The sequence below is a fragment of the Aedes albopictus genome, chromosome 3 (assembly GCF_035046485.1).
Source record: "Aedes albopictus strain Foshan chromosome 3, AalbF5, whole genome shotgun sequence".
Taxonomy (NCBI): Eukaryota; Metazoa; Arthropoda; class Insecta; order Diptera; family Culicidae; genus Aedes; species Aedes albopictus.
In genome coordinates, this window is record NC_085138.1 from 174,520,857 (window position 1) to 174,546,881 (window position 26,025).

Consider the following 26,025-nt stretch of genomic DNA (forward strand, 5'->3'; position numbering starts at 1 on the left):
AAGTGACTAAATGAATTAACTATTTCTCCTTTGTGTAACGAACATTTCGTCCATACATTGTTTTTGTGTAGGAATTCGTTTTCAATGACTAATTATCAAAAGTATGTCACGTTGATACTAAAAATCGCGTAGAGTTCCCAGCACGAATTAAAACAAAGTTACCCATGATTAAGACGTCATGCCATCGTATTCTAATGTCTTTTGATTCAAGTATCAGAAATGGCGCAGACGATAAGTCTCGAGCCTGCCGATCAGAAGGTCCCAGGTTCAAGCTCAAACACATAATAAACTTTTTTTTCTTTCTTTGTAGTAGTTAGGATTATGAATCTGCCATGAGCCATGGCCCATGACTTACACGCAATCTCCCAAATAATGATGATCGGGAACTGCCAATTAAGCCCATTCCAGGACTAGCTAGATATTTAGTTTACTTGTTGACAAGAAATCGTGTCGACGAGATCAGCTGGACGAAATATTGGACATCTGTTTGATACCGATTAATTTAGCTTAAACAATTCAATACGATGATGGAACTGCTTCTGGATGCAAAATTTATCATACAACTGTGGAGATTACTTCCATCTATCTAGCCACAAGCAACACAACTAAACGATAAAGGGAAACTTCATTCGTACTATGCACTCTACGGTTTCGAAACAAGACTATGATGCCAAATTGCAATGAGATGCAGAGCGTAGTCTCATTAACTTATAGCTGGATCGAGACACAAAAAATCCTATTCCAGGGCTCGAACCTTGAATCTTCGAATCGGCAGTCTCATGCTCAACCATCTACACCAAATTGAAACTGATGCAGATGCGACAAAGAAATGTAATGACGTTTTAATCATGGGTAACTTTGTTTAATTTTGTGCTGGCAACTCTATGCGATTTTTAGTATCAACGTGACATACTTTTGATAATTAGTTAATAAAAACGAATTCCTACACTAAAATGATGTATGGACGAAATGTTCGTAACACATAGGAGCAATAGCTAATTAATTTAGTACCTTAAAACTGTTGCGGCGAAAATCTGCAATTCTACCTTCATGCTACACTGTATGAGGACAAAAGGAGAAAAGTAATAATGTAGCGACAGTATCATAGCTACCGATCATTATTCAAGTGCGGAATCGTTGGATTCTTAATTTAATCGTATCAGATCCGGGTTAAACCGATGCCTATAAATATTGTTGCCAAGTCAGGATTATTTTACTGAAGAATTGTAAGTATTACAGGATTCACCGTCAAAAGAATGGATTAAATAAACCAATATATTCTAGTTTTATCTGATAAAAACAATCACCAGAGTTCTAATCTGCTCAAAGAACTACAGTATCACACTCCTTCGGCAACAAACTAAAAAATTATTCATGTCGTCATCAGAAGAATTGAGGCCAGTATGTGTAATATGTACGAACGTGATCAAAACAGAAGAGCACATAACCTGCAGCGCATGCAAAACAGCCTTCCACTCTGCTTGTGTAGAAGTGCCGGATTCGACACCTAATCCGACGTGGAAGTGTTCAATATGTGCCTCACTGCCAACGCTCGCTCTATCATCACAGCTTGTTTTGGAATTGCAACAATTGAACGAAGAAATAGCGCTCGAAAGAAGATTTCTACGGAGGAAATATGAGCTGTTGCGGCAACATTGGAACGTTCAACGAGTGAATATCAACCGTGTAGATCGTCAGTGATGTCAGATTTTTTCACAAGTGCTTCCGTAGATGAAAATTGATGAGCGGGGGGGAGAATTTCAGAATTTTTATTCCGTAGATTCAGGTTGAAAATCCGTAGATTTCCCGTAGCTTTCCGTAGGTTTCCGTATAAAAACCGGGTTTTCTGTAGATTTATTCTACGGATCCGTAGTTCCGTAAAATAAGCACAATTCCGTAGATCTACGGAAATTTCCGTAGATCTAGTAACGCTGTAGATCGTTCGGATGGATCAGACATGCGCGGGCGAAATGAACAAGAAGCAGATAGCCCCCAGCACAGACGAACGGAATCACCAAATGAAACGGTTCTCCAAAAAATGCTCGCTCGACAAGCTATTCCTTCCGACTTGCCATCGTTCGCCGGTCATCCAGAGGACTGGCAAATATTTATTAGCAGCTACAAAAACTCAACAGAAGCTTGTGGATTTAGTAACGTGGAAAATCTCATTAGATTGCAACGTAGTCTTACAGGCCCAGCACGACAGGCGGTGAGCAGTAAGCTTTTATTGCCAGAGTGCGTACCCCAAGTTATCGCTACATTGAATCTGTTGTACGGTAGACCAGAACTGCTAATTTCTTCATTAATTGCTAGAGTTCGGAAAATAGAACCACCGAACGGAGAAGATTTGAATTCGCTTATGCTTTTCGGAATCGCTGTTCAAAACTTAACCGATCATCTTGTTGTTGCCGGACTACAAAACCATTTAACGAACCCATGCCTTTTGCAAGAGATGGTAGATAAGCTTCCAGCTCAATGGAAGCTAAAATGGGCTTTCCACAAACGAACGTGTAACAATGTCACACTTTCAACGTTCTCTGATTTCATGGCTGATATTGTAATCGCAGCTAGTCAGGTGACAACGAACGTTATTGGACTTGAAGATACAGGACGTGATGAAGATGATTCCTGTGAGAAGTCAAGTGAAATTAATAGTAGTGAAGTAAAATACTACCCAAATGGTAGAAATAGTCGGCGAAAGAGAAGAAAGTGTCCTATTTGCGACGAGAGTGAACATCGAATTGAATACTGCCACACGTTCAGATCAGCAGAACCTGCACAGCGATGGAACTACGTGAGTGTGTATCGTGTATGTCCCTGCTGCTTAAATAGTCACTCGCCCTGGCCATGCAAAACCGTGAAGCAGTGTGGGGTTCAGGGCTGTGTACTCAAACATCATCCTTTACTACATTCGAAACTATACGAAACAGTTAGTCAGAACTCCAATCGTCAAAATTCTCAAGATAAACATAAGCGAGAACTAATTACACGATCAGATTGGAATCAGTCGCAGTAAAGCGTTAGCCAGGCTGGATTGTTTGTAAGTTGAGTGAATTTGAACTTTTTATTTTCGCCTAAATTTTGTAACACACAATACTCGTGGAGTATGAGGTATTACGGGGGGGAGAATGTTGCGGCGAAAATCTGCAATTCTACCTTCATGCTACACTGTATGAGGACAAAAGGAGAAAAGTAATAATGTAGCGACAGTATCATAGCTACCGATCATTATTCAAGTGCGGAATCGTTGGATTCTTAATTTAATCGTATCAGATCCGGGTTAAACCGATGCCTATAAATATTGTTGCCAAGTCAGGATTATTTTACTGAAGAATTGTAAGTATTACAGGATTCACCGTCAAAAGAATGGATTAAATAAACCAATATATTCTAGTTTTATCTGATAAAAACAATCACCAGAGTTCTAATCTGCTCAAAGAACTACAGTATCACACTCCTTCGGCAACAAAAACAATGTAAATTTACATGACTTTTACATGAAAAACCGTAAAAATATTGTACTTTTTCGCGATTTTTTAACGAAAATTGGTGAATAACTTCGAAATAAGCAATTTAAACACCGTAGTGTCTTCGGCAAAGTTGTAGAGTATTGTTCCAACTATATTTTAACGGTGTTTTTGGTAACTTTTCGGTGGATTTTTTTGGATATGGGAGTACATTTTCGTGAAAATGCTCGAAAAAACACAAAATCGATTTGATACACCTCTAAACCTTTACCAATTTGGCTCATTTTTGGACTGAAGACTTGTTTTTGCATGTGGATTGATAATTTGATGTGACACGGGTAGGTCAAAAAAGTGAACAGGTCTAATGTTCATTTTTTCCATTTTTTTTAATGGTTAAGGTCTTACCTAAATTTCAAATTGCAAGCAAAAGGCTTTAGGGGAGCGTGGCGCAATAGTTTTGATTACAAAAAAAACTATTTGTCAATTTTTCGAAAGATATAGCTTTATGTTGAAAACATTCTACTAGTAAATGACGCCCTAACAATCACCCTCTTCCGACTCTTCAAATAACACAGAAAATATTTGTTGAGACATCATATCCAAATCGATAAAACTATTTAAATCATTGTTTTCAAATTATTTTTCCTAAGCTTTATGCTGAACAGCCTAATTTTCATGCTTAATGTTGAAACTTTTTCTATCAGTACTCCGTTCTTTCAACTATTATTTCAGAACTTATTATTAGTTAGTTGTTAACTAATGCTGGCATAAGCAATAAGCATCGTATCGCTATTAAATTCAAAGACAAACTTAAGTTTAGGTCCAACAGCCATGTCGAATATCGTGGAATAATCCGGAAACTATGTCTAATACCGTAAAGTTGCCCTAGATCGAATATTGCTAATAAACTGAGTTCAGTTCTCGTTATTATGTTCTTCAAAAGAGTGGTTTAATGTAGACTCATACCCACAACTTCAATGTTACTATGAGGTCTTTAACAGAGCTAACTTGTTTTTATTCTTTGACTAAGGTTAAATACTTATTAATTTTGAGTTTGTAAACATTTACTCCGAAATAATTTAGTTTCTGTACTCTTTGCTCAAAACAGAGATGTTTTCTAATCCTCGAGTGCTTCTGCTGGCTTACCAAATAACATTCAAAAAATTTTTTTCCCAGAGAAGGCTGACATGCTCAGCAATCATGATAATTGTGTTTATTATAGGATTCGTATTAGAGGCATATTTTGATATAATAGGGAGAAGAGATTTTTTCTGTTCTTCCTCTTCCTAGAAAAAAAAATATTCATATAACTCAGAAAAGATTTGTGAAATGCTTTATAGTATTTTGTTTGCCGGATAAGTTATTTAAGCTGTGAATATATTGTTGGACTTTTTTAAGATAGGATCGTTTGGTAAATAAGCGCCTATGAGCCTGTTATATTATGCATTTCCATGTCCCATAATTATGAAAAATATCTCAAGCATACTACAGTAAGCTGGTTTCTTATGAGATATGTTGAAGTCAACTAATAATGAAAATAAGGGTTTAGAGGTTATCGGTATCAGGTATCAGAAGGCCGGCTCCAGAGGCACGTTATCCTCCATTTGGGACATTTGTGCCATCGCCAAAATAACAGCCTATTTCATCATCTACCTGAGGGAAAAGGAAGGAAAAAGGATTTGGATGGGGATAGGGACAGGTAGGGAAATAGGAAAAATACCCTGGAAGAGGGTACTAACGCACAAGCGTACCACAATGGGTTCAAACAGCGCCCTGAAAAGGGCACTGTAATAACGCATAAAGCGAAAGAGAGCCTATAGCTCTTTACCACAGCGGGTTAAGAACAACAGAATATCCTGAAGATTCAGGTTTCTGAAGTCAGTTTCACTTAATAAGTGTTTACCGAATACTCGGAAACGCAGTTGCGCGAAAACTGGACAGTTACATATCAAATGATACGAAGTTCCATAATCGGATTCACAGCTATCACAGGCAGATGAATCAGCTTGCTGAATATTCGCCATGTGATAGCTGAGTCGGCAGTGGCCAGTCAATGCTTTGACCAACATGCTGCAATTATGCTTAGACAGATTAGTTAGATACTTCGCCACCCGTAAAGATGGCTCAGCACTATACAATTTGGTTTGACGACATGACTCCAAACTATTCCAATATTGTCTGTGTTGAATGACAGCCCAGGTGTGAATCTGAAGCTTAATCCAACACTTCGATATCGGAATAGCTGGCTCAGGGCCAATGAAGTCATGTGATGCTCCAGAGCGAGCTAACTCATCAGCCAATTCATTTCCAGCGATGGAAGAATGACCAGGTACCCATAGAAGGTGAACAGCGTTTGCTGAATTCAGCTCCTCGATTTGAGTTCGACAAGCGATAACTATCTTCGACCTGGAGTTGGCCGAAGCAAGTGCTTTAATAGCAGCCTGGCTATCTGAACAGAAGTATATAACTTTGCCCATTACGTGCTGCTGAAGTGCTGATTGGACTCCGCACATAAGAGCAAAGATTTCGGCCTGAAAAACGGTGCAATGTCTACCAAGTGAATAAGACTGATACAGCCTTAGCTCACGAGAATAAACACCAGCACCTGCTCGACCTTCGAGAAGGGAGCCATCAGTGTAACATACGATGCCGTCTGAAATACTTCTTTCCAGATAACCAGATGTCCACTCTTCCCGGGAAGGGAATTTCGTGGAAAATGTCCTATATGGAAAATTACAAGCAATTGTAAGATCACTTGGAGCAAGGACAATTTTGTCCCAATTCACCAAAAGTGGAAACAACGAGGTGTGTGTTGATGTGCGGTTCACAGGAGTTTCCTCTAGTAGACCGAGTACCCGTAACCGGTAAGTACAAGAAAGAGCTTCTTGTTTGAGATGAATGTGTAGTGGGGCAACGTCAAAGAGAACTTCTAGCGCTGCCGTAGGAGTTGAAGAGAACGCTCCAGACATCGCCATTAAGCACATCCTTTGGAGATGGCCTAATTTTGATTGGACCGTTCTCACTTCACCCTTTTGCCACCACACAAGACATCCATAAGCCAATATTGGCCAAACCACAGTTGTGTAAATCCATTTGATAAACTTGGGTTTTAGACCCCAAGTTGTACCAAAAGTACGCCGGCATTGCCCGAAGGCCATACAGGCTTTCTTGATCCTGAACTCAATGTGAGGTGTCCAGGAAAGCTTGGAATCAAGAATGACTCCAACGTACTTTACCTGTTCAGTCACATCGATTTCAGAATCAAAGAGACGCAAAGGTCGAACGCCATTACGGTTTCGCCTTTCCGTGAAAAGAACAATAGATGTTTTACTCGGATTAACCGAAAGGTCATATTGGCGACACCAACCCTCAACTACCTGAAGGGCGTTTTGCATCAGGTCGAAAAGGGTGCTGATGCACATACCAACTAACAATGTTAGGTAGTCGTCGGCATAACCATAAGTAGGAAAACCGCTATTATTGAGTAGCCTCAATAGCGTATCTGCTACGAGATTCCACAAAAGCGGTGATAAGACTCCCCCTTGGGGGCATCCACAAACACTCAATTTTCTAATCCCTGCTAGACGCAATGTCAAGAAGAGATATCGGTTTTTGAGCATTGGGTGAATCCAATTGGAAATCATTGGAGATATACCATGACTCCGTGCGGCTTCCAATATGGCATCGAAAGGCACGTTGTCAAAGGCACCCTCGATATCTAAGAAAACACCCAAACAAGATTGCTTTTGAGCGAATGCTTTCTCGATATCGTAAACAACCTTGTGTAAAAGAGTCACAGTGGACTTACCAGATTGGTAGGCATGTTGGTTCACATGAAGAGGCACGTTGGCCAGATGAACATCACGGATGTGATGATCCACAATGCGTTCTAAGCATTTCAGAAGAAAAGAGGTCAAACTGATAGGTCTGAAACTCTTGGCTTCTTCATACGACGCACGACCCACTTTCGGAATAAACTTTACAGTAATATCCCTCCAGGATTTGGGAATATACCCTGTAGCAAAACTGCAAACAAGTAGTTTTTTCAAAACATGCTTGAAATAATCAAATCCCTTCTGAAGCAAAATAGGATAAATCCCATCTGCCCCAGGAGATTTGAAAGGAGCAAAGCTATTAAGAGCCCACTCAATCGATTCTATAGTTACAATACTCCGAGCCGAAGCTAAAGAATCATAACTACAAGAAAAGACATCAGGATCATCCGAAGATGTAATATCCACACATCCAGGGAAGTGTGTGCTGAATAAGCATTCCAAAGTCAGATCGCCATTTAGCAAACGAAGTTCGTTCACCCGGAAATCCTTAGATTTCGCAAGGATTTTGTTTAACCGACTGACTTCACTCAAGCTGGAAACATTTGTACAAAGGTTTTTCCAGCCGGATCGTTCAGCAGACCGAAGTGCTTTCCTGTAGGCCTTGCGAGCCGACCTGAAAGCCTCCGAACCAGCCGAACGTCGTCTGTTCCAACTCTTTCTACATTGTTTCCTGAGTTTCGCCAGATCAGAGTTCCACCAAGGGGTTCCTCTTGTGATCTTCACAGACCATAGAGGGCATGCTTCTTCAAAAGCTTCCATGATGAAGGTCGTTGTAGTATCAACGGCATCATCTAAATCACTTGGAGTGTCAATGGATGGTGAATATCCATGAAATTTGGCTGCAACCAAATCAGTATAAAGATCCCAGTTTGTTGACCGAGGATTCCTGAAACGCAATGTTTGCGAAGTAACATTTATTGTGCGTTGCAAGCAAACCACAACTATGGTGACTACTTTCCAAGGCCTTCAATGATGGACACAATTTAATCGCAGTGCAAATGCCACGTGCAATCGCAGCAGTCATCACATCATTCGGCCATGTGGCGACCTTTTTTCAAGAATTATCAAAGAGCGCTATGATGGAAAATTTGAAAACAGGTTTGTTTTCTTAGGCGACTGTCTCGCGCGTACCTCTGACTGCGGGTAAAAGTAGTCGCGAAAGTAGATTTTATTTTGATTCGTATAATAAATGTTCAAAAAAGATATAGCGATGGTCAGATAAAGATTCTTCATCTGACACATGCCAATTGGTCAGCTCGTGGCTAATTCTGCTAGAGTAAAGCGTTATATCTAACACTTCCTCTCTAGCAGATATCATGAAGGTTGGGCGGTTGCCTATGTTAAGGACAAGGTATTTGGAGTACATTGCCCAAAATTTCTAGAGCACCGTTTTTTGAACCGTTGAACGAATTTGGATTAAAATGCATCACGCTGTTGACAACCACTGAACAATTAGCGTGATGCATTTTCATCCAAATCTGTTCAACGGTTCTAAAAAACGGTGCTCTAGAAATTTTGAGCTATGTACTCCAAATACCTTGTCCTTAAGTAATGCAAGATCTGTACTACTTAAGTACTCCATCAAACTGGAGCCTCTCAAGTTAATGTCTGAGCTGCCCCAGATGATATGGTGAGCATTAGCATCACTGCCAACAATTAACGGAAGGCCTTTTGAAGTACAGTATGCGATGACTTGTTTGAAAGCATCCGTAGGGGATGGTTCATCATGCGGTAAATACACAGAACAATAGACGTATTTCCTGTTGAGGTTTTCAACAGATACATCAATTGTGATAGCACATACATCTCTGGTGGTTAGTTCAGAGATGAGTGTAGCAACTATTGCGTTGTTGACAAGCACACAGGCTCGAGGCATGACACGCGAGTTTGCCATTTCATGTTTACTGAAAGTGGCAAACACCGGGTTCACAAGGTTTCCTAGATAGAAATTTCCCTTACGAAAGTAAGGTTCTTGTACCAAGGCCACTTGGGCTGTACCATTTTGCATAAGTCTGCAAAGATTGATCGTTGCTGTTCTTTTATGCTGAAGATTGATCTGAGCTATCCTAACCGTAGCCACTACCCAAACTAGGTAAGATTAAACTCTTCGCAACAGCAGCACAACAAAGAACAGCAACAATAAAACCAAATCGGTATCGATTGGAAAACGCCAAAGGCGAGGATACACAGAATACACTGTGTAAATCGCATAATGTGAAACCATATAGGTGAAAATTTAAACTAATCAACAACATCTTCATAATCCCACCCTTATTTAGCCTCAAGTGAGACTAAAGAAGGGCAGCTGATTGTCTCGGAGAAACACAAGGTCCACTGCACCATTGCTCCGGTTAGCGCAGCAAGGGCTACATACTGTGGAGGGCGCCCTGGTACTCCACAGGCTCCGTTAGCGGTTAGGTTTTTATTAGACCCCCCTAGCCATTCATTCCTAGGCACGGTAAGCATAAAGCCGCATCACACCATGAATTAGGGGTCACCTGTTGGTGGATTCTTACCACCGGAACAGGCGGTCCGTAGTGTTATTCTTAGCCAATTGAGACAATCGCTACCGACACTACACAGCTATCTAGGCTGATCGAGAAAAGAAGTTAATATTGATGAACGCGCAGGTAGGAAGGGAGGAAATGTACAGACCGGTAATCGGGCGAAACAGCCTGCACGCCGTATCGAATGATAACGGCCAGCGATGCGTAAACTTTGCAGCCTCCCGTGGTATGGTAGTCCGAAGCACCTTCTTCCCCCGCAAAGATATCCACAAAGCCACCTGGAGATCACCCGACCATCAAACAGAAAACCAAATCGACCACGTTCTAATCGACGGTAAATTCTTCTCAGATATAACCAACGTCCGCACATACCGCAGTGCGAACATAGATTCGGATCACTACTTAGTCGCTGTATGCATGCGCTCAAAACTTTCGACAGTTATCACCACGCGTCGAAGTCGAACGCCGCGGCTCAACATCGAGCAACTTCGTAACGTAGAAGTGGCTCAAGACTACGCGCAGCAGTTAGCAGTGGCCCTACCAACGGAAGAGCAGCTTGGCGCAGCTACACTTGAAGATGGCTGGAGGGACATCCGATCCGCCATAGGTAGTACCTCGGCTACAGCACTAGGTTTCGCGGCTCCGAATCACAGAAACGACTGGTACGACGGCGAATGTGAACAGTTGAAAAACGAGAAGAATGCAGCATGGGCGAGAATGCTGCAACACCGTACGAGAGCGAATGAGGCACGTTACAAACAGGCGCGGAACAGGCAGAACTCAGTCTTCCGGATGAAGAAGCGCCAGCAGGAAGAACGAGATCGCGAAGCGATGGAAGAGCTGTACCGCGCTAAGGACACACGAAAGTTCTACGAGAAGCTGAACCGTTCGCGCAGAGGCTTTGTGCCACAAGCCGACATGTGCCGAGATAATCACGGGAATATTCTCACGAGCGAGCGTGAGATGGTCGAGAGGTGGCGGCAGCATTACGATGAGCACCTCAATGGCGACGTTGCAAGTAGCGAAGGTGGCGTGGTAACAGATCTAGGAGTATGTGCACAGGACGAAAGACTTCCGGCCCCTGACCTTCAAGAGATTGAGGAGGAGGTTGGCCGGTTGAAAAACAACAAAGCCGCTGGAGCAGATCAACTACCAAGCGAGCTTCTAAAATACGGTGGAGAAGCACTGGTGAGAGCACTACACTGGGTCATTACCAAGATTTGGGAGGAGGAAGTATTACCGGAGGAATGGATGGAAGGTATCGTGTGTCCCATCTACAAAAAGGGCGACAAGTTGGATTGCGGGAACTACCGCGCGATCACACTACTGAGCGCTGCCTACAAGATACTCTCTCAAATTTTATGCCGCCGTCTATCACCGATTGCAAGAGAGTTCGTGGGGCAATATCAGGCTGGATTTATGGGTGAACGCGCTACAACGGACCAGATGTTCGCCATCCGCCAGGTGTTGCAGAAATGCCGCGAATACAACGTGCCCACACATCACTTGTTCATCGATTTCAAATCGGCGTATGATACAATCGATCGAGAACAGCTATGGCAGATTATGCACGAATACGGATTCCCGGATAAACTGATACGGTTGATCAAGGCGACGATGAATCGAGTGATGTGCGTAGTTCGAGTATCAGGGACACTCTCGAGTCCCTTCGAATCTCGCAGAGGGTTACGGCAAGGTGATGGTCTTTCGTGCTTGCTGTTCAACATTGCTTTGGAGGGTGTAATAAGAAGAGCGGGGATAAACACGAGTGGGACGATTTTCACGAAGTCCGTTCAGCTGCTTGGTTTCGCCGATGATATTGATATTATTGCTCGTAAATTTGAGACGATGGCGGAAACGTACATCCGACTAAAGAGTGAAGCCAGGCGAATTGGATTAGTCATTAATGTGTCGAAAACAAAGTACATGATGGCAAAGGGCTCCAGGGAGGAATCACCGCGCCCGCCACCCCGCATTCATATCGACGGTGATGAAATCGAGGCGGTTGAAGAATTCGTGTACTTGGGCTCACTGGTGACCGCCGACAACGACACCAGCAGAGAAATTCAGAGGCGCATTGTGGCAGGAAATCGTTCTTACTTTGGACTCCGCAGAACTCTACGATCGAATAAAGTTCGCCGTAACACGAAGTTAACCATCTACAAAACGCTGATTAGACCGGTCGTCCTCTATGGGCACGAAACATGGACCCTACGTGCAGAGGACCAACGCGCCCTTGGAGTTTTCGAACGGAAGGTTTTGCGTACCATCTACGGCGGAGTGCAGATGGAAGACGGGACTTGGAGAAGGCGAATGAACCACGAGCTGCATCAGCTGCTGAGAGAACCAACCATCGTCCATACCGCGAAACTCGGGAGGCTACGGTGGGCGGGTCACGTCATCAGGATGTCGGATAGCAACCCGACTAAAATGGTTCTCGAGAGTCATCCGACCGGTACAAGAAGACGTGGAGCGCAGCGAGCTAGGTGGGTCGACCAAGTGGAGGACGATCTGCGGACCCTACGCAGAGTGCGGAATTGGAGACAAACAGCCATGGACCGAGTGGAATGGAGGCGGCTACTATGTACAGCAGAGGCCACCCCGGCCTTAGCCTGACCGGTAAGGTAAGGTATTGATGATCAACTTCATACGGGCTCGAACAGCCGACAATGTTATGCTAAATATCCTTATTAATGACATTTAACATACTGGATGTAAGCTGTGGAGCATGGCTGGGAAAATGTAATGCTTTGATTTAGGCAGAAAGTGAAAATAGCAAGCAAAGATAGGGCACAATCACTAGCAATTATCAAAATACACAGACATTTCATCATAACACAATGTATGAAGCACTTGTAGGTTGTAGTTCCATCTAAAAGTAATCCGAATAATCCAAGTGTCACATTTGAAAACATAACACGTGAGAATGTTATGAAGACAAAAACACCACATTGTGAACGCAAATCATAATCTCAGCATAGAGAGTTTCGTTTACTGTTCTCTAGTGATCAAATTATCAAAGCTAGGTTTAGTACAATGTTCTGCAAAGTTTAAGAAAAAATCCCTGCAAAGTTAAGCTTCATAAATTGTTTTTTGATTCAATGCTTGTGGAGCGAATTATCAGCAAGTGAATGTAAATTTGTTTATGTTATTAATTCCATCCTTCGTAATATTTAAACCAAAAGTTTCCAAAATAAATTTTACTCTAGACCCCTCGACAGAATTTTTTGACTTTACCCTTATATTAAAGAGGAATACCTGACGAATTTCGCGCCAACTCGACCAGTGGTTGGCAACACCCTCTCAGAATCGAATGAAACTTGGTGGGCATAAAGACTAGGTTTTTATAAGCAACTTTGCATACTTAAATTTTCGAAAATTTTCAAGAGTAACATCTGAAGAGGGCCTAACTTTTTTTCGAAAAATTTTTAAAAATCGATGTAACTCAAAAATGACAAGACCTATAGAAAAGTGTTGTATGGGGGACTTTTAGAGAATTGTCCAAGCTTTAATGAAAAAATATTTTAAAAATTCTAAATACATTTTTACACGCTTAAAAATATATTTTTAAAATTAAAAGTCAATTTACAGAAAATGCCCACTTTTTTATGTTTTGAAATTTTTTTTCTAAGAAAGTCAATATTGTTGCCTAACTTTCCTCCATACATCACAAGATGGGCACTTTTAAGGAAAAAAAGTTTTTCTAACAAAAACTTTTTCATGTTATTTTTTTTTTTAGCGTGTTGCGCATTAACTCGTACAGGATGTATCAAGAATCCTTATACCCATTTAATAACACTCAATGGGCATTACAACTTTGTTTGATTGGGTGTCTTCTTTTTCTTGGCGTTACATCCCAACTGGAATAGAACCTGTTTCTCAGCTTGTTTTGATATTTGAATGCTTAAAACAGCATTCTGTTTGCTGAAATTGTATTATTGTGTGCCTAGAACCAGTGAACTAACATCATTATTAGAAGCGAATGATAAAGAATCGGTTTTATTTCAACAATGGCTAACCACTGATCGATGCAATTTGGAAATTATTACTAAGACTATAGACGAGTTTGTTCCGTATTTTGTAGAAAAAGTTGATAAGCTTATAACTCATGATTTCATTTATAAAGAACAATCCTCATTTTTGCGGGATAAAAAAGAATCTCTTAAAGAGGGTGAAGTATTAACAATTTGTGACTTTTCAGAAAATTATTCATTTATCATTCAAAATTCAGCTCATGGTTACCATTGGAATAATTCTCAAGCTACCATTCACCCCTTTGAAGTGTACTACAGAAAAGAAAATAAGTTGGAAAACTTGAGCTTTATAATAATATCTGAAGTACTTACACACGATACAACAGCAGTTCAGTTATTTATATCAAAACTGCTGGATTCATTAAACAATCGATTGATTTCTCAAAAATTACTTTCATGTCAGATGGAGCAGCAGCTCATTATAAGAACAAAAAAAAATTTGCCAGTTTGTGCAGTTTTCGGTCCAATTATGGATTGGAAATAGAATGGCACTTCTTCGCAACTTCACATGGCAAAGGTCCATGTGACGCTATTGGAGGTACTCTCAAGCGAATGGCAAAACGAGCAAGTCTTGCTCGAGATTATGGAAACACAATCACAACTCCTCGAGAACTGTATGACTGGGCAGTTAAACAGTCAGATATACATATAACAAAATTGAATTTCTACTTTATTTCAAATGAACAATATACAAAAATGACGGATGAACTTGAAGAACTATACACATACAGTCACGTCAAAACAATACCTGGTACACAAAAATTTCATTCATTTGTGCCAATTTCTGAAAATCAAATTGAAGCAAAGAAGTTTTCGAATTCAAAAGATAATCCAAAAAAGTTTACTTTGTTTCAGATAGACTAAAGATCTAATATTCAAAAAACGTTGCAATAGAATGTATAAAAGAAGGATGAAAATATTGTAGAAAAGAAAATAATTGAATACACATATACATATGTACATATTTCATCAATACACAAGCGTTTTCATTGATATAAAACCCTAAAAGCAAATTTGTCTGGAGCCCTTTCCAATATCAAGCACGTTTTCAATGTCAAGCACGTTAAGATATTAAAAAAGTAGTTGAGCCCATTAAGTTTTAATGGATTGTCATTACGATTCTGGATACATTACTGTACGAGTTAATGCACAACACGCAAAAAAAATAACATGAAAAAGTTTTTTTTTTAAATTTTTTTTTTCCTTAAAAGTGCCCATCTTGTGATGTATGGAGGAAAGTTAGGCAACTATATTGTCTTTCTTGGGAAAAAAATTCAAAGCATAAAAAAGTGGGCTTTTTCTGTAAATTGACTTTTAATTTTGAAAAGATATTTTTTAGCGTGTAAAACTTTTTTTTTATTTTTTAAATATGTTTTCTTGAAAGCTTGGACAATTCCCTAAAAGTCCCCCATACATCACTTTTTTGTACAACTTATCATATTCGAGTTATATTTTTTGTGAAAAAAACGGCTAATGCGCAACACGCTAAAAAAACTAACATGAAAAAGTTTTTGTTAGAAAAACTTTTTTTGCTTAAAAGTGCCCATCTTGTGATGTATGGAGGAAAGTTAGGCAACAATATTGACTTTCTTGAAAAAAAAAAATCAAAACATAAAAAAGTGGGCATTTTCTGTAAATTGACTTTTAATTTTAAAAATATACTTTTTAGCGTGAAAAAATGTATTTAGAATTTTTAAAATATTTTTTCATGAAAGCTTGGACAATTTTCTAAATGTCACCCATACATCACTTTTTTGTACATCTTATCATATTCGAGTTATTTTTTGTGAAAAAAAAACGGTTAAAAAACTTTGACTCTTTTTAAATGTTAGTCTAGGTTAATTTTGAAAAAAACAAAATACGCAAAGTTGCTTAAAAAGGTAAAGTCTTGAAACCTACAAAATTTCATAACTTTCTGAGGGGATGCTGCCAACCCCGAAGACGAGTTGGTGCGAAATTCGTCACCTATACTTTCTTATGCTAAAAATTCAGACTTACTTTTTTTTGTTTTGTTTTAAAGTTGCTCTATAAACACACCGTGTAGTCATAATATCATGCCACATGTACTCTAGAATCATGACGGAAACGTATTTATGTCATCATATCCCAAGTACGCCCAATCTTTTTTTTTTACACTGGTGGATTTTTTGCCATAACTCAGTCCTTTTTGAACCAATTGACTTGATTTTAAGTGCACAGATAGCACCAACCGTGTCTCCCTGTGTACAAATGTTCATGTGAATGTGAAAAGTTTGCCATTTTTAACTCGATATGTTTAGTTTTTCAATAGGAATGAGATTTTATTCATACGCTAGATTTCGTGAATCATTTATTTTTGAAAAGGGTGTATGAAAAATATCTCATTTTCCTCTTAAAAAATATAACTCAAAACGGTTCGTTGGATTTAAATGATGTCTTCGAAGATGTTTAATGATATTTAAAGGACTTTTAAAGAACAAAAATACACTGATTGTCATCACGGGTCTATGTTAAAGTTGTCATATAATTTCAGTTTTCCGTTTTTTTTTCTGTAGAAAGCCAACATCCAACCTTATAATTTGCCATCAAAAAGTTGAAATATGTACATACATATACTTAACTACTGTAAAAATTTGTTTTCATTTCATTAACTGTAGACAATTCGCGAAGCAGTTGAAGGTAGGGTGGCACAATAATTAACGTCTCACCCTTTATGTACGGGTTTGAATGAAAAAAAAAACTATGTATTTGTTTCCCTTCATATAACCAAACTTAATCTATTCCAATCAAAAATGAAAATAAAAAAAGATGAATGAGAATAATGTATAGGACCTTGTAAAATGTGTTTTGATATTTCTTTTAATATTTTGCCGTTTATATCCATAAACGATCATTTATTTCTTAGATATGTAATATTTTGAACCGTTTCGAATAATACTTTACAAGGTCAACTTTTTACTTTTTGAATTCGCTGAAACTTAAGTATGGTTGAATGTTGAAAAAATGTGAATAGTTTTTTTCATTGCAACTTGTACGAAGAATCAATTTTTAAAACAACAATTTCCTAAAATCGGTGCCTTTCGATTGTTTCCAAAATTGATGAAAATAAAATCGAGAAAAATATGTTGATGCATTCGACCATCCTGGACATAATTTGAATCGAACAAACCGTTTTCGAGTTATAGTTGTACATAGGAGATAATCAGGTGTTTTTCATACGCCATTTTCAAAAGCTAGGTGAGGAAAAATGGGAATGTGTTGATGCAAAAATAAATGATTCATGAGATCCAACGCATGAACAAAATATCATTCAAAATTAAAAATATCCAGTCAAAAATGGCTATTGTTTCGTGTTTTGGGGTGGAATAGCTCCAGTGTTTTGACGATAAAGTGATAAGTGAACCACTCGGCAGTTTTCCTTCCCTTCTGTTGGTTCTGTTTCAATCACCAAGCGGTTTATGTTCTCTCGTCGAGTCGCATGGTTCACGAAGGAACACAAAGAAGATACTCCAATATAGACAAGCTGCGGCGATGAGCACTCATCGCTAAGTGTAACACTTACCGATGAACTCTCATCGTTGGCTTGGGACAACTGTGAATAATCGTTAATTTTTATCAGTATTTAATGCGTTTTCACTTTCAAAACGTGAACTACTATTTAATTTAACTGTATTCATGACGTTTCAGGTTGTGTAGTTACAATAAAAAAAATATATATAGAGACGAACCAGCCAAGGGTCAGCCCTTTAATTAAGACAAATCAATCAATCAACAATAAAAAAGAATTATGGCGAATGCATCGCTTTCATTAGCGTCATCGAGCATCTTCTCTCTTGATTGCGCTCTCGTATCGAACCGAACAAGAGAATGAACAGCATTTCGAGGAGCGTTCCCGAGCATGTCGGTTCACGAAATGTTACATTCGCAAATGTATCACTTGCTGAGTATGGACCATTCAGTGGTTTGCGATAAAAATCCAAAGTAAAAGATTCCTCCCGTTATTTTTAATTTCCTGATTGTGAATTTCATTCGTGTTTTTTCTTAGAATCTCTGGGAGAATTCCTGCTGGAATTGCTGAATAAAATTCTGCAGAAATCTTTGAAGGTGTTCTGCTGGAATATTCGGTCCTCGTGAAAAACCGGAAGATCTTTTAGCAAGAATTTCCGATGTCATTCATGTAGTAATTCCTGGAGTAGTTCGTGAAGAAACACCTGAAGCAATGTGTAACCTTGTAGCTCAGGGATTAGGGAATCAACAGGGTCGTCTATAGAGGATGGCTCGAACTGTCATATCTCCACTGCTCTAAAGGCAGTCTTTGAACATTTGAAACACATATGAACACCATAGAAAATCTGAGACCTACGAAAAACATTCAAAAACGCTCCAAATAAACTTGCTAACTGGAATTAAAACAGATCATTAGACAAGCGAGGGATGGTAACTCTTTTTGAGTTCAGAACCATTCAAAAAAGGGTAAAAAATGGTAAAATCTCTAGAACCGGGGCTGTGTCCTTAATAAAGTGGCTACTCTGAGGCTAGTTACCATTTACATAATTTATTTTGTAACATCACACTTAACTAGGGGTACTTACATGCTAATTGAACTTCGGGATCTGGATCCTCGAACTTGTGGTTGCTTGCTGGATGGTTTGCTGATATCGGTTAGCGGAGCAACGGTTGACCAATTGAGGATGGTTAAATCACGGGAATTCACATGCAACATACATGCATTGTTTAATCTTTTGCGCTCATAATTTGATCATATACCCGATTTTTGTTGGCTCCATCTGTCTGTCAGGCTGAAGACCAAGAACTACTTCACCCAGCCCCTTTACAATTTTATACTGTCAAACTGTCAGTCAAACAGTGGTCAAGTAAAAGTTGAACAGAGCTCTTTCACTCATCAAGCCAACTGAGTGAAGCCATCCGTTTCATGCTTGTATTAGTGGGATTTTACTTCGCAAAGGGCGTACTAGTCATAACCGGGAATTCGGGAGTGGAATATGGAAATATAAACAAATGTTGTGGAGGAGCTACAAGTTCAGTTTGGAATCAACAGTAATAAATGTTTGTAAAAAATTGTAGAGAACCATTGGAAGAATATCTGAAAGAATAATTGAAAGATTCTCTTAGGAATCCCTGCAAAAGTTTCTTAAGTTTTTTTTATTCAGATTTTAGTGTTTCGAAGAAACAGATTTCTCCCGTTTTTTTTTTAATTTTCTGATTGTGAATTTCATTCGTGTTTTTCTTGGAATCTCTGGAAGAATTCCTGCTGGAATTACTGAATGAAATTCTGCAGAAATCTTTGAAGGTGTTCTGCTGGAATATTCGGTCCTCTCGAAAATCCGGAACATCTTTTAGCAAGAATTTCCTATGTCATTCATGTAGAAATTCTTGTATTGTGTATTTCTAAAAAAAAAATCCACAAGGTTTATGAAGAAACCCCCTAAGAAATTTCTGAAGGCATCCTAGGAAGGGTTTCTGATGATTCCTTTGGGAATTGTTTGTATAACATCAATGACATATTTAGCAACGGAATACCTAGCAAAATTTCAAAATACCAATTTTAGGGTTTTCTGGAGAAATTTATAAGGCAATTCATGAAAGGTTTTCTAGGAGAATTCTAGCAGAAATTAATGGGATAGTTTCTAGTGAACATGGAACAATTTTGGACGGAGTTAATGTAAGGTTTTTTAAGCGATATTGAAGCTTTCTTCTTTCTGGAGGAACCTATAGAAAACATTCTAAAGGAAACTTTATTTACTGAAATAAATGAAGAAATCTATAGACGATTTTCTAAAAAATATCTGGAAGAATTTTTGGAGGAGGGATTTCTAAAAAAATCCTGCAGAGTTTTCTATTGAAATCCATGGAGGAATTATTGAGGAAATCTTTTAAAGGGTTTCAAAGTAATCCTCAAATATATTTCTGCAGGAATTCTTAAGGAAACTCTAGAAAATTTCTACTAGGAAAAAATGGTAAATTTAAGAAAATTCACGAACATATCACTGAAAGATTTTTTGAAAGAATATCTGCCAAAATTCCCTAACGAAACTATGGAAGATTATCTCATGGAATCCTTAACCCAAGCAACACACATGTTATATAAGAGTTACGACAGCGCAAGTTTTGGTTATATAGAAGTTAATTTGACGTAATTCCCACATTATGTTAAAATAACGTCGAATAAAGTCATATACAACCAAAACTTGCGCCGTCGCAACTTTTATATAACAAGTGTGTTGCTTGGGAAAAATTTCAGGAGGAATCCTTTGACTAGTTTCTGAATAAATTCGCAGATGATTTCCTGAATTTCTAATAAAATAAAAAATATCAATGAATCCGAAGAAAATCCTCTAAAGTTACTTCAAGTTATACCCCTGTGAGAATTTTAAGGAATTTTTAGACATACATATTCACTAGAACTTTGAAAGCATTTTGGTTTTGCTTTGTTCAATAAAAAAATTGAACTCAAATTTAAAAAGTACATAAATTCTCAGATAACATCCGATAAATGCACAAAATAAACTAAAGATATCTGAAATGAAGTGGACAAAACAATTTATTAACAAAATTTGGGAAATTTAAGACAAATTGATAACTTAGTCGATTTCAGCATAATGCAACTTCAAAACTCATTTATCTGTAACAATCAGCGCACCGGTGCAGAAACTCTACTGTCCCTTCAATTCACTATACGAATGGGTGACAAAACGTTGAATGCCAAAACGTCGAATGCCAGAACGTCGAATGCCAAAACGTCGAAAGGACAAAACGTCGAAGGGACAAAACGTCGAAAGGACAAAACGTCGAAAAGCGTGTATGTGTTCACAGTTCAACGTGGATTTTTTTTTGATTTTGTGTGCATTTAAATCGATCCTGTTGGTAGCCTGAGAGGGGTGGTGATACGGTAGATCCACCAAGATGGCAGGATAACGAATTGATTAACGGGGACACACGAACATTGTCTCGTTATCTGGGGTCACTGCCCGAACGCTGAAGGTCAGTGACTCATTTTGCACTCTATTATGCTTCAGTTGAAACTATTAGCTGAGTAAAGATTATTGCGAGGATACTAGTACCATATTCTGTGAATACCGGATGAATTGCGGAGAAGGAAATTTGTGACACTTTGCCACTCGCAGTGTTGCATTTGAACGCGATCAATTTGCGTTGAAGTTCAAAAACGGCACGCTACGATTAAACATATTTGAACATTGTTCAGTTCAAAATTTGATCAAGAACTGCACCCGCAAAAACATGGCACCCTGGTACCTGGTAAACATAAATGGTCATGTGTCCTTCAAGTTTTTCACAAATTCTAACAATCTTGGGTTGATTTCATTCAGAAAGTCACCCTCTGAGAGGGGGAACCAGTTCGGTCACCGTGGATTACCGGAAAATCCGGATTTCGGTGCAGAATCTTAATGCCCGATGCCAAAATGTCCCATTTCATTGTGGCGCATATATTCGCGCAACAACGCATGTATGCAGATGCGTCACAAAGTCCTAGTGCAGCACCTTGGTCAGGACGCACATAAGATTTGATGACACATCCAAGCTCAGTTCCTTTTTGGCTCGCGTTTAGTTCAAATGCAACACTTGGTGTCAGTAGAAGGGGCCTCAAAGAAGTAAGAGAAGAAAAGCCAGGAAAGTTCGGGAAAAAAAATAATTTTACACTTAACGTGACGTGATGTGAGTTTTTTATATACGATAGTGCGAATATTCCCTACCCACGAAGAACTGGTCAAGGAACATGCCGACCCTGCGGTGTTGTTTCAGGGAGCCTCAAGAAGGCTTCCCTCTGAACTAGTTGGCAGATACAAGTGAAAGAATGAGTATTCTTTAAAAGAATAAAGAACTCACTATTTGCTTGGATTACTCGTTTTCGACGTTTTCGACGTTTTGTCCTTTCGACGTTTTGTCCCTTTCGACGTTTTGGCATTCGACCTTTTGGCATTCGACGTTTTGGCATTCGACGTTTTGTCTTTCGACGTTTTGTCCCTAAACCCACTATACATATACTTCACAGGCAAATTATTGGCTACTCTCAATCCGTTTTAGGTAGGCAAAACGGGCAAAACTCTCTCCCTATTATTTCTCCAGACCACTTGACTCGATTTGTTAACACCTGCGACAAAAAGAGATGCTGTGCTGCCCTACGCGTGGGTACGATTTTTTACCTAGGATCTTTCGGTTGAATTAAAACTCAGTGGTATACGTATGGCACTGTTTACTACCCGTCGTAGTTTTCAAAATAAACTTCTCGCACTTTCGTAGCAATATCATCACGCAGCAGAGAAACGTACAAGTAGTATTAGTGAAGAGTTTTGACTTCACAGAGTCATTGTCGTTTTGAACCCTGATTAGGAGCGTTTAGTGACAATGATTGCATTGGCAATATTTGTTATTTTGGTGAGCACATCGGATGCATTTCAATTCTGGCCCATGGTAAGGCAGCGAGATCTGAAAATGACCACACGGATGGACAGTTCTAAGCAGCAACAGCTCGAGAAGACATTGAGTGAGGGTTCCAAATTGCTACAAACACTTGCTCCATTGGAAAGTAGCAGCACCACTGATACGCCTAGTAAAGTCAATTTCGATTTTATGTTCGCAAGCGATGTGGAGTCCAGGATCGATGCATCGGAAGATTGCAGTCCAGATTATCCAATATGTACCAACGTTGTAGACTACCCGCAGAAATTGGTGAACGACATAATCGCCCGCCAGGAGTACCGATTTGCGGAAGTTTTCGGTGACGATGTGGTTGTGGATAACAGTGATACCTTGGAGAAGCGGTTCGACACTTCGGATGATGAGTTTCTTTGTCCCAGCGTGGAGAAGTTAGTACATCCTCAGAGCGGATATACGGTGAACGATAAGCTGGTGATGATAGTGAACACCCCGAACTACATGCAAGGAGTGAGAATTGAAACATGTAGCAATCCTGGAAAGGCTTGCCACAAGCTACAACACTTGATATCGTTGTACACGACGGAATGCAAGCAGCTATATCACTATCGAACACTATTGGCATTTGATAAGATAACAAAACAACCTTACAAAGAATCGTTTCGATTACCATCGTGCTGCAAATGTGTCATTAAGCCATTGCAAAGGTTGCATTTATGAATGATCGTACAAAATATCAGCTTTAATGAATAGCTTTAGTCAAACTTCAAACTTTGTAAATATTTATGTTGACATGTTTTAATAAAGAGTATAAATGATATAAATGGTTCTATTTATTTCCTAAACTTAAATCGAAAGACCTTTGCACATAGACGTAGCCAGAGGGGACAGAAGGCGGCGTATCCTTTTTTAATTCGTGCCATCTCAAGATTATCAATAATTAAGAGTTTCAAAAAAAAATCCAAAGAAATAAACCATTCGATTAACTAAGGAATTCATCCACAATTGTCAAACTTGGTTTCCATAAAAACCGCAAGAAATTTCGCCAAGTACCTGTATTTCCAGGAGTACCACTTCAATCTCATCAGAGACTTTTACACCTTATAACAAGCTTGGTTGAAATGCTAAATTTTGTGATTTTTATACAAGGAATACAAGAGCAACATGCCTGATTTTCCAGATATGCCGAAACCAGTTCCGGTAAGGAAAGAGAAGGACTTTCGATAACCATATGCTGCTATAGAGTGTAGTAACCAGAAATTCACTTGTATTCCATTTAAATAAACATCATGCTAAGGGTAAAAACATGGTTTTTTTTTATGAATTCCTTCATTAATTCCTACAGAGATTTCTTCTAGAATTCTTCTAATAATTTCACCAGGTATTCCTCTGAGAATTTCCCCTGGAATATCTTTAGAGGTAACTCCAGTGATTGATCCAGTGCTTTTATTTTAAGGATTCCTTCAGAAATTTCACCAGAGATCCTTTTAGGGTTTTCTGCTGGTATTCCTTCAGAGATTTATTCACTTCTCTATAAACTCTTTCAAGAATTCCGCTAGAGTTTGCTCCAATCATTCCATATGGAATTATTCGAAATATTTGTGTAGGATTTGAAAAAAAATTATTCAAAAATTCATTCAGGAACTTCTTAAAAAAATGATCAAAAAACCCTCAAGGAGTCCATCCAAGGATTACTTCAATTATTCGTCCAGAAATTACTGCAGACATGGATTCCTTCAGATTTTTTCTAGGTATTTCTACTCAAATTCTTCATTATGAAAGCTTTCTTAGGATTTCCCTAGGAAATTATCATGGTATTGCTTCCGGGATTCCTCAAGGAATTCCTTCAAGGATTCCTCCGAAGATTCACTCGAGAATTCCTAATGACATTTTTTTTTTTCAGGAATAACTTCAAGGATTATTTTCGAAATTCCTCCAAGAATTCCCCTAGGAACTCTTCTTGGGATTTCTTCAGGAATTCCTCCTGGAATTATTTCAAGAACTCCACCAGTAATAAATCCAAGACATCCTCCAGGTACTGTTTCGATATTCGATAAGGAATTTCTCTTGGAATTGCTTTCGGGATACCTTCTGGGGTTTCTCTAGGAGCTGCTATAAGGATGTTTACAGGAGTTCCTTCGCGAACTATTTTTAGGATTCCTTCAGGCTTTCTCTAAGAATTCCTTCTGTGATTTCTTCAGTTCCTTCTTCTGGGAATTCTTCAGAAATTTCTCTAGGGATTCCTCCAGATATTTCTCCAGGGATTCCTCCAAGAATAACTAGGAATTCCTCCGCGAATTTAAGCATTTTTCCAGGAATTCCTCTGGGAATTCTTGCTGGATTCCTCTAAAAATTTCAATAGAAATTTCTCCAGAAGTTCTTCTAGAAATTCCTTCAGGAACTCCTACAGGCGTTCCTTCAGAAATATCTTCGGGGGCTCCTCACAAAACTCCCCGAGGGATTCCTCTTGGAATTGTTCCAGGAATTTCTTCAGAGATTTCTCCAATAATTACTCTTTGTATTCCTCCGAGAATTTATGGGATTCCTCCAGCCACTCATATAGAGATTCCTCCAGGAGATCTCTACATATTTTTCCAGGAATTCCCACAGGCATGTCTCCAGTAACTCCTCCAGGAATTGCTGCGGGCAATCTTCTAGGAATTCCTTCAGGAATTTCTCTAGGGAATCCTTTAGAGATAGCGCTAAGGATTCCCCCAGAAAAACCTCCAGACATTCCTCAAAAAAATCCTCCAAGAATTCCTCCAGGAATTTCTATTGGGATTTCTATATGGATTCCTTCTAAGATTTTTCTAGCTTTGCCTCTAGGCATTCCACCACCAGGAAATCCTCCTCAAATTCCTCCAGTGACACCCCCAAGAATTTCTCCGAGAATTCGTCGAGGAATTACCCCAGGAATTCCTTCAAAAATCCCTCCAGGAAATCATCAAGGAATTCTTTCAGAAATTCCAACAGCAATTTCTCAAGGAATACCTCCAGTAAATTCTCCAAGAAGTTCTCCGGGGATTCAGAACTTCTGTGGATCTTGTGGACCAGAGATTCCTCTCGGAATTCGGTCAGGGATTCATCTGGAATTTCATCCAGACATTCCTCTAGATATTATTACAGACATTCCTAAATAAGTTCCTTCAAGATTTCCTGTAGGAGTTCCCGCAGGAATTCCTCCAGGTATCCCTCCAGGATTTAATCCCGGAATTTCTCCAGGGACTCCACCAGGAATTTCTCCCAAAATTCCTCCGGGAATTACCCCAGGAGGTTCTTTAGGGACTCCTTCGATGATATCTTCAATAATTGTTTAAGGAATTTCTCCAGGAATTCGCTCAGGAATTCGTACAGTAATTCCTCCAGGAGTTTCTTCAGGAAATCCTCCAGGAGTTTTTCAGGGATTACTCCAGGAATTCCCTTAAGAATTCCTCCGGGAATTTATTCAGGAATTCTTCCTGGGATTCCTTCAAGGACTTTTCCAGAGATTCCTCCAATAATTTCTTCAGCGATTCCTCCTAAAATTCCTCCAAAAAATTCTCTTTAGGGATCACTCCAGAAATTACTCTAGGAATTTATCGGAACATTAATTCAGAAATTTATCCAGAGATTCGTCCCACAATTTCTCTAGGAAATCTTCCAGGAAATCCTCCGGGAATTCATCCAGAAATATCTTTAGGGAAAAAATCCTCTGTGAATCCTCCAGAAATTCCCCCGGAAATTCCTCCTGAGATTCCCCCTAGGATTCCTACAAAGATTCCTCCAAGAGTTGTCATCCAGAAATTCC

General features: G+C 39.2%; 1 protein-coding gene across 1 annotated transcript; it reads left to right on the forward strand.

Moving 5' to 3' along the window:
- The first annotated feature begins 21,976 nt into the window (after window positions 1–21,976).
- On the forward strand, window positions 21,977–23,052 carry LOC115261123 (protein spaetzle). Its single transcript, XM_029862492.2, has one exon. The coding sequence runs from the start codon at window positions 22,209–22,211 to the stop codon at window positions 22,956–22,958; it is 750 nt and encodes a 249-aa protein (XP_029718352.2). The 5' UTR covers window positions 21,977–22,208; the 3' UTR covers window positions 22,959–23,052.
- Window positions 23,053–26,025: the final 2,973 nt, after the last annotated feature.

Bases quoted from the DNA above. Each gene is read 5' to 3' on its own strand.
- LOC115261123 (XM_029862492.2), top strand. From the start codon at position 22,209: ATGATTGCATTGGCAATATTTGTTATTTTGGTGAGCACATCGGATGCA.